Source organism: Lonchura striata, chromosome 8 (genome assembly GCF_046129695.1).
Source record: "Lonchura striata isolate bLonStr1 chromosome 8, bLonStr1.mat, whole genome shotgun sequence".
In the NCBI taxonomy this organism is placed as follows: Eukaryota; Metazoa; Chordata; class Aves; order Passeriformes; family Estrildidae; genus Lonchura; species Lonchura striata.
This window is the reverse complement of record NC_134610.1, coordinates 38,288,259-38,300,619: the sequence shown is the minus strand read 5'-3', so window position 1 is coordinate 38,300,619 and position 12,361 is coordinate 38,288,259. Positions and strand designations below refer to the sequence as shown.

Sequence of the window (12,361 nt, the reverse complement as noted above, 5' to 3'; positions counted from 1 at the left end):
GTCACAAAGGCCATCCTGTCCCGTTCTATGCCATAGTGACCGTGCTGCACCATGTCACAAAGGGGGCCCCTTGCACACACTGCCACCTGCCCTGGGGCCACGCCCTGCCCAGCCAAAGTGGCCCAGGCTGGCAGGAATCCCTGGCCCCGAGTGTCTGAGACAGCCCAACAGGATCTTTAGGAACGGCTCAGACCATCAGCAAACGCTGCCCTGCTCTGTGGGCTCAGTGCAGCAGAAGGAGCCCCCAGGGCTGCCGACGCAGCCGCGCTGGGAAGGGCATGGGACCTTCCATGGAAGCTGCCACAGCCTCCTCAGGACACTTCCCAGCTTGTGGCCATCCACAGGTGTAACAAGGACAAGGAACTGTGGGTCAGGGCACACGGATGCTGCTTTGAGCCCTGGGGCCCGGGCAGTGCTGACATCAGCAGGTGTGGCAGAGTCCCCACTGATGTAAACTTTCTCCCACCTCTTATGGTTGGGCAGCCCTAGTGTTCATCTCCTGCAGAGACATTGTTAAGTTTCCTCATGTTCTTTCAACTGGTCTTCTTGCTTTCTGGCAAAAAACATCAGCCCAGCCTCTCATTCTAGGCTCCAGTTGCTGTGTGTCTGGCTTTGGCAGCTCATATCAAAACAAAATTTGCGCCTGGCTCTCAGCGGCCATGGGATGGAGGTTTGCCGGCCGCTGTCCCGCTGGTGGCCACAGGGCAGACACGCAAGTGCCCACCCCTGAGTCTCTGCCGAGACTGGTGCAGGTGGCGGTGATCGCTGCGGTGTGGGGAGCACAGCAGAGGCACAGAGAACAAGGAAACTGAGGCAAAGGAATAAGAGAAGGACACTTGTCCGAGTCTCGAAATCTTTAATCTCGAAGTGGGGCAGAATAAGTGACAAATCTGAACCTGAACAGACTACTTTTATAGGGTAGAGGGAACATGGGGAGGACACAACCTTTGAGCAATAGGAGAGCATTAGGGGAAGGGTGCATGGTAAGGGCTCCCCAATAGAAGCCAACACGGGGAGGGAGCAAACCTTTCAATCCAATTCTGCTTCAAGGAAGGGAAGAAAGACAAGGAACACTCCAGAACCAAAGGAGTGTGCTATCTTTGTGTCCTGGGTTGTAAGATAAGCTTGTATTCTATTTTGCCATCTGTTGAAGGCAAACCTGTTGGGCAGGTTTTGTTATCTTTTCCAAGAACCGGTTTTGCTCCTAAGAGGTAATGGTTTGTTAGTGGGCCATTGACTGATTCAATGCAGGGCTGGTAACATAACACCATCCTATTGTGAGATGTTCCACCCAGAGGGGGAAGCCAAGCACTCTTTTATTGGATATAAGGGGGTACCTTTTTGGGGACAGAGCAGCTCTTTACTTTGGGGGATTCCCAGAGAAGCAGCTCTCTCTCTCTCTCTTCGGCGGCACTCGCAGCGAAGCAGCCGGAGCGCGCTGAGGCGACGGCGGCGGAGCTCGGAGGCAACCCCGGTGCAGAGGAAGACCGGCCCCACTGCCACCAGATCTTCAGAGGAAAACTGTACCCTTCTAAAGATCACCACTGCAGCTGCAATTCATCAACCACTGCAAGGGGAGCAATTGTCCCAGCAGGACTGCTACGGGCACCCCGACTCCTCAGGTTCTGGACTTTATCACTAGTTTTGTTTGTACCGATTGCATTTGCCATTTTAAATTGTTGTCTAGTTTTCTCCTAGTAAAGAATTGTTACTCCCATTCCCATATCTTTGCCTGAGAGCCTTTTGATTTAAAAGTAATTCGGAGGGAGGGGGTTTACCTGCTCCATTGCACAGGAGGCTTTAGCCCTCCTTCGCAGATTCCTGTCTTGTCGAACCAAGACACTTTGACAGACAGGGGTAATACATGGGAACAAGGGAGGTATACAGGTGGATTGACATGCGGATTGACATACATTTTGGCAGGGAAAACTCTGGTAAACAACTCAGGATTGAACCATTACAATCTTATAACAAGGCATATCAAAACATACTACAGAAGAACAAACTGTAAAATAACAGATTACCACAACAATTGGTGCCTGGTGAGCAGGCAATGGACGGCCACCAACAGGGAGGTTCCCCAGAGAACATCAAGGCAGACATGTAGGGAAGTCCAGAGGATAGGGAAAACTGTAGGAGGAGAAGCTGTTCTGTGTCTCTGATGAATGGTAGCAGCCCCCTGAAGGAGCAGCCAAGACAAGTGCTGTAAGCAGACATGTCCTGCTCTTTGCTGCTGTCAGATGCACATGGGACAGCCTTGTTGACACAGGTCCTCCAGACTTGATCCAGGAACAATGGAAGGTCATGTATTGGTAGGGAATGGCCTCCAGCAAGAGCAGAGAAGGATATTCTAGCTGCAAAGCCTGAACTTGTGAACTGGGCATCTCCTCGGGGGACACCAAAGGGCTTCCCTCCACCCCTGAACCTCAGCCACAGGAGTCCCTACTCTTACTCAGCATCTGCTACTTCTTCAGCACTGCTGACCCATCAGATCAAGGCTGTAGTGTTTTACCATTTGCTGTAGTGATTTACCACAGAAACACCATTAAGCATTAAATATCTGGGAGCAATTAATACTTATGCAGCCAAGTAATTTTTAAAAGTATAAATACTAAAGGTGTCAAGTTGTTTCCAAGTGTTAACTCTTTCAAGGGCAAGGCAAGCTGAGTAATTAATTTGCCTTGTATCAGATGCAGCGCCAGGCTCAAAGTGTAACACACACAAGTTGGAACCAGTAAAATGTTTGAACTGAATACAGTTCCCTTTGTTTTGCTGCAGGTTTGATTTACAGAGTGAGACTTTCCATGTGTGCGGTACTTAAGTCCCATATGTTAATTTGTAAACTCAGTCTAAACATAGATCCCAGCTAGCATAGGAAAGCACAGTGTGCTGCCATCATCATCCTTCTCACTTTGTAAAGCTCAGGATAGCTCTCAGAGCTGGTATGTGCTACTTGATACAGGCTCAATGCTGCTTAAAAAGACAAAGCAATAAAATGTGTCTCATAACTCAAATATCCATCAGATCTCAAACACCTGAGACACGAGTGTGTACTTCCTTGTGGATCAGAGGCCAAATCCAGGTCTTGGTGCAGTCACTGATCTATCAGTCTTGTCACATCATGTGGATTCTCATTGCATACTTTTAAACCAACCTCAGCTTTGAGGGGCTTACAACACAAAGGTGCTGTTCATGATTAAGCACTGTTTGTTTCTATTATTTATGCTTGTGTAACAAGACCCAGATGGCAAAACCAAATTGAGTTCCTACTGCTAAAAACCTCCCTTCCCTTTCCAGTCTTGCTCTTTGATTACGTTAGAGCACATTCAAGAGAAAGGTATCCACATTTCCTGCTTTGGAATTGATGGGGAGCTTATTGATTCCTAAAGTTGAACCTGTTCTCAGACTTTATTTACACCCAGTTGTGCCAGACTGCCTGGCCATTCCAAACCTGAGGTTCTTTGCTGTGAAGGCACAGAAGAATCTGGCATTTAATAACCCTAAATTCAGGAAACCAGGAATGCACATTACTTCCCTTTGCTCAGCACAAGTAGTTACAAACAAAAATAAAGTTACAAACTTCCCCAGTCAACTGGCATGACCCAAGAAGGTGAAGTATTTGGAAATCTACTTCCCATCTCCAAACAGCAACTCATTTGCCTTCACGTGGTCCAGAGAGTCAATTACAAAAAAACTTCTTTGACACTAGACAGAAAAGCTTGTCATTTGGGTTTGTTTGGCTTTTTTGCCATACCAGCCAGCCCAGAGAGTCCTTCCTAGCAGAACACACCAACGTGGTGTCTGGGTGATGGTCCAGCCAGCTCCTGTAGTGTAGGATGCAGGGAGGACCCACCACTCACTCAAGAACTCCTTCCAAATGTCCCCTACTGTCTTGCACATAGCCCAGACTGCAACACAGACTTAGAGCACATCCAGAGTGCTCTCCTGCAAAGCCCACTGAGACTTGTACATGCACATTCTGCTTTCAGTTTCTTCACAGCATCACTGGCAGCTCCAGTGAAATACTGGTAAATCTGTCAGGATTTCCTATTAAAGCCCACACATTTCCATGTGGATCTTCAGCAAGGAGGGATACTCAGCTCTTCTGCTTCCTCACCCAGTTTCTCCTAGTTTAACCACCTTGGAGCTCAAGTAGCTTTCCTTACAAAGACTGGAACTGTGGGTAAATGAGCATTGCTGACCCATATAGGAGAGGACAATAAAATGCCAAGAAACCATGTTTGATTACATGTGGGATGCAGATGAAATGGAAAATTGAAATTGAGTTCCTTTTTTCCAAATCCTTCATAAATCTCTGTTCCCAACTGCATTCTTAATGGTTTCTTAACTCAAAAGTCCTCCCACTCAGCACTGTACTTGGAAGAACTCCAAAACCCACACCAGTTGCTTCAATTAAAGCAGCAAATACAAGCACAAAAATACTTCCTCTTAGTGCAGAATAATAGGAAGCGCACTTCCTATTAGTGCAGGCCAGGTGAGGATTCAAATGCCTGAAGATGTCACTTTAGGAAATATTTCACACAGTGCTTCCCAAGGTAGGGCTCTGGATAGGGAAGCACAAAGCAGCTCATCTGAAGTCAGGTATTTGTGAACCAAAAACCAGGATAAGGGCAATGAGGATGAAATCCAGGTGAAATAGCTTGGATTCCAAAGTAGCAAAAGGCAAAAAGTGTGCCTGAGTACACAGTACTCAAGGCAAGTTATGAGTTAATGCCCCACCCAAAGCTAAAAGACAACTTAAAATTTACAGCAGACCAGAAATCAGTTATCCACTTGTTAGAACAGGATAAAACTTACTGTATTTGACATATGTTTGATACTTGATTTGAGACAGACACAGACTGCCAGTGTCCAGATTGCTCCTCTCCTATAACCATTCATTAAGTATCTAATACTCCTTTAATTATGTGCAAGTTTCATTTCTCCAAGCAGGATTATGTGCTACCAGCAAGTGCAGACATGTACACGGAAGGGAAATTTTCACTCAGATGTTCAAACACTTTACACCAAGAAATATTTTAAGACATCTGAGTGGTGCCAGTGTTTTTTTTTTAATACAACACCATACAATTGCTGCATAACAAACTGTCGAGGCATAAAATACTGCACTATCCAAATTAGGACAGTAAGAATTCATTAAAAAAACTAGCCCTATCCAAATTAGGACAGTAAGAATTCATTAAAAAAACTCATTAAACCAGACCTTTGTTTTGCAGAAAATTTAAAAACTCAAGTGGCACAAGGTCAGTGTAAACATGTTCTTTAATATCACTGAAGACAAATTTAGCAATCCAAGTATTAGGTGGGTTTCAAATAAATAATCACTTTGAGAAAGTGTTTACATATCAAGGAAGCTCTCCAGGCAGCAAGAGCAGTTTGTAATTCCTCCTTGCTAACACCCCCTCACCAAGAGAATGTACAGTAGGCAGTGCACACTGGAAAAACAATCACAACACAAGGGCATACTCATCAGCTTCCATGGAACCTCTGGACAGGATTTCACAAAGGGGGGAGAAGTAAATGGAGACATGCACTGCCCTTTAAAGCACCACTCTTTCTCCACAGCCTTTTCACCAATGTAACACAAATGGCAAGAGAATTCATGTTTGCTTCCAAAATCCACTCTCAACTCAAAGATTAACACAGCACTGCTCCAACAGAGAGAATTACTCTTCAAACTGATACTGCATCATAATACATCACCCCCCTCCCAGCTGGGCTCTGCTCTTACTCTAACCTTGAAACTCCTCTGCAATCACTGCGAAAGTAACCCAGAAAGCTTAAAGACAGGTAGTAATTGTTATTTCTTGCAGATCTCGGCCCAGCATAATGAAAGGGAGCAAGACATGACAGGTCTCAAGGTGCAGGGTTACCCAGGAAAACATCTGGTGTCCTACTTCACTCAAATAAAAATGTCCAAAAGTCAAAATACTTCCTCAAAGTGTAGATTTGTCCTTGTTAAACAATTATTCTGCTGTAAAAGTATGCCTGATGTGAAATTTCTCACATCAGAACAAGATGATTTAACAATCTAGAAAGACCAAGAAAAAAATCAATTATAAATATGCCACAAAAATATTTGCAAGAGAGTACTGCAAAATTGTTTTCTTTCACTTTCATCAAAATATTTTTTCTCTGTACATAGAGGCTGGGCAGTCTTCCACTCTGTCCTCTAGTCCAGCATGCAGTAGATCTGTGAACAGCACTGCAGTACTCACCAGAGAACTGTTTCTTCTCCATTTCTAACACACCTGAAAACAGTTCTGCTTTGAGTCAATTTAAAACAATGTACTATGTAATACTGCTGTATATGCTGTGTACCTACTGAATAAATATTGCAGGAGTTAAAGGATTGTTTCACTGCTAGCTGGGCTTTGGCAAAACAGGAGTGGGGCTGACATACACTGGATACTTCACACTTTTGAGTGGGGGACGCTGCAACATTTAACAGATACAGAATAAAATCTTAGATCTAAAACTGTCAGTACACAAGATCCCAAGTTGTTCTGAACACAGGAGCAGGGTGATCAGTTTTCCAGGAAAGCCACATAGTCAGTCAATCTGGCCAACTGCTGTTCATTGGGAATTGGTGGGACTGGAGCAGGTTCTACAGAGATAAAACAAATGGATCATTAATTAAATTTAGAAAGCAAATCCATCAGCAGTACCATCCATCACAACAGTAAGGGAAAACAAACGAACTGCATCTGACTTTCAGCAGCCTCCTGGGGACAGATATTAACTCTATCTCCTCCCTGCACAGCTCCAGCTGACATAATTGTTATCTGCACCATTCAGTCCAGGAGTTACTAACCACAAAAACTGCTGCAACAAGTTCCACTTGTCAGCAGCCTCCAGAATTTCTCTGCACACACTGGAGTCTGAGTAATGAGGGCTGATAGTACTCTGCCTTGAGAAGAAATCTCCTGGAGGAGTTCTCTGGTTGTTCCTTTCCTTGCAAGCTGCTATCCTGAGGACCCCAAACAAACGATCTGGTGGGTGATCAGACTAGCAGAACACATGAGAGGTCTGCTATGGAACTGGGAACCTCAGGAATCTCAAGCACTGCTTAAAATGTGACTGAGTGAGAAGCACATTTACATAGCACCTGATTGGGGTGAGCTGTTGTTTTTTATTTTGGGGGGGCTAGTGAGAACTTTCACTTCTCTAGGACTCAATTCCCACTCAGTGCTGACACTGTTTATGCAGGTTTAGCTAAATCCATTATATATAAACAAAAATACCTGATGAAGGAATAAATCTGTTAAAGGAAGCTTCCAGCACACCTGGAGAAAAAACATACGAAATTAGCCCAGTGGAACAGTTTTAAACAGTTCTATGCAACAAAACATGGATCAAAAGCTAATTAAAATTAAACTTGTTTATTCATCACACAACTTCGAAACTAAAAAGCAGAATATCCAAGGCATAGTTACTTCAAAAGAGCCTCTTTCTTTTGCCTGAATAGTAGTTCTTGCACTTGCTTTTGGAAAAAAAACAACCACATGTAAGCAATTCCCAGTTTTTTTAAGCTCTTCATATTTTGCAACCAGTTCATAAAAGCCCCACCTGCTCATATATAAAATCTCAGGGTTCCGCTTGGCTTTGTGCCCCTTAGGGGTAGAGTTCAACACCTGGCATCTGTTTATCACGGGCTCTGAAAACCCAAAAACTCTGCCCATACAAACAGTGTATTTCTTACTCTAACATATCCTACTCTTTTGGATATGCTGTAATTTGGCTCCTTCTGCCAGAGCTGCACAGAGCAGTTAAAGAACAGTTCTTTAATCTTGCTTTTACACCTTAGTATTTGTTTTTGCCACAGCCAGATACAGATTTATAAAAAAGAAAAAAAACCAGCCAAGTATTTTTGCAGACCTAGCTTTGCAGAAACAGACATTCTGTAATCAACACCAGGAAAGTGAAGAAAAGAAGATTTAGATTTTAAAAGCAAAGAAAATTACATCAACAATTGGAGCTCCTTGGAACACCTGCCTAAAGAAGCTCTAATTCTCCTGAAGGAAAAAAAAAAATCTTAGGCTCAAGATGGTCTACTTTTTACTCATCTTTATTAAGTTGAGACACATCATTTGAGGTCACCCAGTTTGTGTTGCAGAGAGGTAGAGCCAGCAGCAGAGGAGAAGAGGGAGCAATCACAGCATATCCTGTCTACTTTTGTTTAAACAAGTTAATGTAAGGATTTAAATTAATCCAATCTACTTGTTGTAGGTCCAAACCAAACCCACCACTTTGTACTTCCTCACATTTTACACATGCCCTGTGTTTATGAGCAGCATGAGCATCCAAAAAGTATCTAAGAGAATCCTGTGCAAAGCTGTAATTAAAAACTTCACACCTAATTCCTAGAAAATGCTGAATGTTTCATGAAGTAACAGCCCCACCTACCTGGCTTTTTAGGCATCACCATGCGAGTTGCAAAGTCTGCTTGCCAGCCCTGTTCTAGCACACCTGGAAAGGCATTTGTAAGACACAGAAGGGGAGAATAAAGAGTGATAGTTAACAGCAAATATTTTCTAAAAAATCAAACCATTATCCAGAACCAAGATTTTTTTTTTTCTCTGATCACTGCCCAGTCACTTAACAGATTCAGAATTTGTAGATACATTTTTATTAATCATCACTTAGAGCTCTGTGAGCTTATCATCAGTATAAAAATTACTCAGGGAATAATGCCAAGTACCTTTCACAGCTTCTTCTACAGGAAGGCCAACAAAGGCTGCAAAATCATCTGCAACTATTGATGTGTAAGCCTGGGAAACCAGTCCAAAGGCTCGTCTCCTGGTTGCATCTAGGGAGAGAGAACACAGGACACAAGAGACTCATCTCCAGAGCTGGGAAAGCTGAGAACATTTCCTCAATTCTACCACCTCTGGAAAATCACTACCAGCCTTCAAGTGAGCATTTCAGGAGTTCCCCCTCCCTTCCCACAGCTCACAGTCAGCAGCAAGAGACAACAGCTTGTTCTCTGCCAGGACAAAGCCCCTCAGAGCCTACACTGAACTTCCAAGCGCAGCCTGCAGCATCCTGGGCTGCACCACCAGCATGTAAAGCACTTCAGGGAACTCTGCATCCTCTGATGGCAATATGCCAGCAATTAGTTACTAATTAGTGGCATCTAAAAAGCAGTTTTAGGGAACCTGTTTTGCAAAACACCTCTTTTTAGCAGTCTGCACTGCCCTCTAGGAGCAAGAATCTGCATGTTACCATTACACAAGATGGAAAACATTTCACTGAAAAACCACTTTCTAAGTCCTACAAGGTTCTGAAATGCCAAGCCAAGTTCCCTGGTTAGAAGTCTGATAAAACTGGGTGATTTATGGTCTGTTTTGCTCTTACAGAACAAACCACATGGTTTATGAAAATCCAGTGTCAAAAAATACACAGAAACAGAATCCTACTAAGACCAATTTACTTGTTTCTACAAGGTTTTGTAGAGCTATTTATTTACACCCGACACCGGAAAACCTTTTAGTAAAACCTACAAAAACTTGGCAACAGTTGTCCTGATTTTTCACAATTGACAATTTGCTTCTGTTGGAGCAGACATAAATAATTCCAGGCAATTCCCTGCTCAGCTTGTACCTCTGAGTGCTTCCATGATTGGCTGGACAGTCTCAGACCACTGATGTGCACTGATTGCTGTGTAGATTCCTGGGAAGTCCCTCTGCCAGATTCTTTGTCCCACTGACCAAACTGCACCAAGTTCAGCATTTGCCTGTTGTGACCAAAAAAAAAAAAAAAAACCACAAAAAAACCAAAAACAAAAGCCAGTATTAATCCAGAAGAAAATCCTTATGCAAAAACCCATTTCCACCCCCATATTTTCAGAGAACATTGCTGTGCAACAAAACCAGCAGGTTTCTGAAGTAAATTTGGCCCAATACTTACAGATTTGATAGCAGGAGGGATTCTTTTCCAGAGATAACGTGCATTATTCCTAAAAATAAATAAATAGAAAGACGAAAAATACTTCTCAGTCACCATATGCAGCAAAAAGACACCACAAGGTTTGTCCAGATGCTATAATGAATATTCTCAGTGCTTTAAAAATATTCTTTCCAGGAAGGAATATTGGATACTGAAGTGGGAAAAGCAGAGCTGCTCTCCAGCAGACAACACTGCACTGCTGTAACACAACCAACAGTTCTTTAATTGCCTCATTTAACACCAGTTTGGGAAAGCAACTTCTCCCCAAAACCTCAAGTTTAGTGCATTAAGTACACCCAGAGACATGGAATAACCCCCCCAAACCAAATTCCCAGGAATTCCTGCAGATTTAGCTCCTTCAAGCCAATAGTAACACTCATGTTTAACAGGGATGGTCCAGAGTTATCCTGCTGGAATTTAAACAGAAGGAACAAATCCAACCCAAAACAAACCAATAAATCCATAATAACCCCAAATCCAACCTAAAACAAATGCAGCCCTGAAGAGCTACAAAACAAATCTCTGAAATGTTTAACACTTCCCAGAGGAGCCAATTTCACCACTGAAGGAACTGCATTCCCAAATTCCCACACAGGAAAGGAGAACAGCTTTCTTGACAGATCAAGGGGTGAAAGAGACTCGATTCTTGGGAATATTGTTATTATTTCTCCATAAAACCAACATTTTTATTAATCCCAGAGCCCATTCCCAACGTGCTGGTGACAAAGCCAGTGCCACAGGCTGGGACAAGCCACTTACATGTCGTTGTGCAGCAGGTACAGAGCCAGCAGCTGGCCATACACCAGGGGTGTGGCAATTCCTCCAGGGGCCTGAAAACACACACACATTCTTGGCTTGCAGATTCTAAAGGGGGATGTGATACAAAACGCAGCACCAAGCCAGGTTTTACATAAACTGAACACTCCCAAGATGACTGAGCTTTATTTATGTTTTTTCTCACATCATGTAACAGGTCTTTGCAATTTTCTAGGGGGGGAATAAATAAGCCTCCATCTTCCTATGCTCATAGGAGTTGCAGCTGTTGAAAGTGAAATTAAATCACCCGCCCACTTCGATTACGTTCAGCTCAGGCCACTCCACCACAGCAAAGCCTCTCCGTCCCTCCCAAGAACCTCGAGTTAAGCTTCGGCCCCTGCCACACCTCAGCAGCGCTCGCAAGGAGGAAATAAAGGAGCGATAAAAAAGGTGAAAAAATTTGAAAGCTGCAAAGATTTCCAATGAGGCTTCGGGCCTTTTATCAAGGGACAACAGACCGTAAAGCAGCACAGAGGGAGCTCCCAGTGAAAGCTGCCACATTAAACTCGTTCTAAGGGTAATTCCACGAGCCTGGCTCAGGGCTGCACTCCCCTGATCGATACCTTCATTTTCTCAGCCACGAGAAGGACGGAAACCCACAAACTCCACCACTCCCTCCATTCCCTCTGAAGCGACGCGAATAATAATACGGAAACACCCATTTATCTGCAAGGTGCTACTTTCCGACGGGCTCTCTGGCGAGCCCAAGGGGCAAGCTCAAACACTGAGCCCTCCCCCGCTCCCACGCACCCTGTCCACCTCCCACGCACGGACACAGACCCCTCCCCGCCCCCCGTCCCGCGGCACCTCCAGCTCCTGCGTCTCGCACTGCTCCAGGAGCCGCCTGAAGCTCGCCGAGCTCTCGGCCATCACCGCCACCGGCATCTTCCCCTCACGGCGCCGCCCGCCCGCAGCGGGCGCCGCGCGATGACGTCACTTCCGCTTCCCCTCCGCGCCTCCCGCCCGCCTCTCGGCGCTCCTGGAGGACCGCGGGGGCGTGACCAATCCGGGGGCGTGACCAATACGGGGCCGTGACCAATCCGAGGGCGTGGCTGGGGCGTGACCAATCCGGGGGCGTGACCAATCCGGGGGCGTGACCAATACGGGGGCGTGACCAATTAGAGGGCGTGGCTGGGGCGTGACCAATCCGGGGGCGTGACCAATCCGGGGGCGTGACCAATCCGGGGCGTGACCAATACGGGGCGTGGCCGAGCCCGTGAGGGGCTGAGGGGGGCGCGCGGCGCCTGAGGGCGGCCGCGGTTACAGCCCTTTAAAATCCCTTTGTTTTCTGTGTGACAAGCCAACTTTCCGCGCCCTATAAAGAAATGAGTGTGCCTGGCGTGCAATACGGTTTTCTCTTCGTATCTGCCGCATTTATGCGCTGCGTGAGGCGGACGCCCTCCATCCCTTATTGCACATCCCTTATTGCATGTACGTAAGGGTTGTTCTCAAGGGGTAGGGAGTGCTTTTCCAGCTCTGTACCTGTTGGTGCTGGGCTTTAGAAGTAGTTTTTACAGTTGGGTTCCTTTATCTTTGTTTCCTGTGAAACCCGCTGCCGGCTGCTGGAGACAGGCCA

The 12,361-nt window shown here is 45.2% G+C and overlaps 1 protein-coding gene across 1 annotated transcript; it reads right to left on the bottom strand.

Moving 5' to 3' along the window:
• Positions 1-5,950: 5,950 nt before the first annotated feature.
• COPS8 (COP9 signalosome subunit 8) lies at positions 5,951-11,744 on the bottom strand. Its single transcript, XM_021536098.3, has 8 exons — positions 11,593-11,744; positions 10,729-10,799; positions 9,931-9,979; positions 9,625-9,757; positions 8,723-8,830; positions 8,428-8,490; positions 7,266-7,307; positions 5,951-6,628 (listed from the first exon to the last, which is right to left on the bottom strand). The coding sequence occupies exons 1-8, from the start codon at positions 11,668-11,670 to the stop codon at positions 6,549-6,551; spliced, it is 624 nt and encodes a 207-aa protein (XP_021391773.1). The 5' UTR covers positions 11,671-11,744; the 3' UTR covers positions 5,951-6,548.
• Positions 11,745-12,361: the final 617 nt, after the last annotated feature.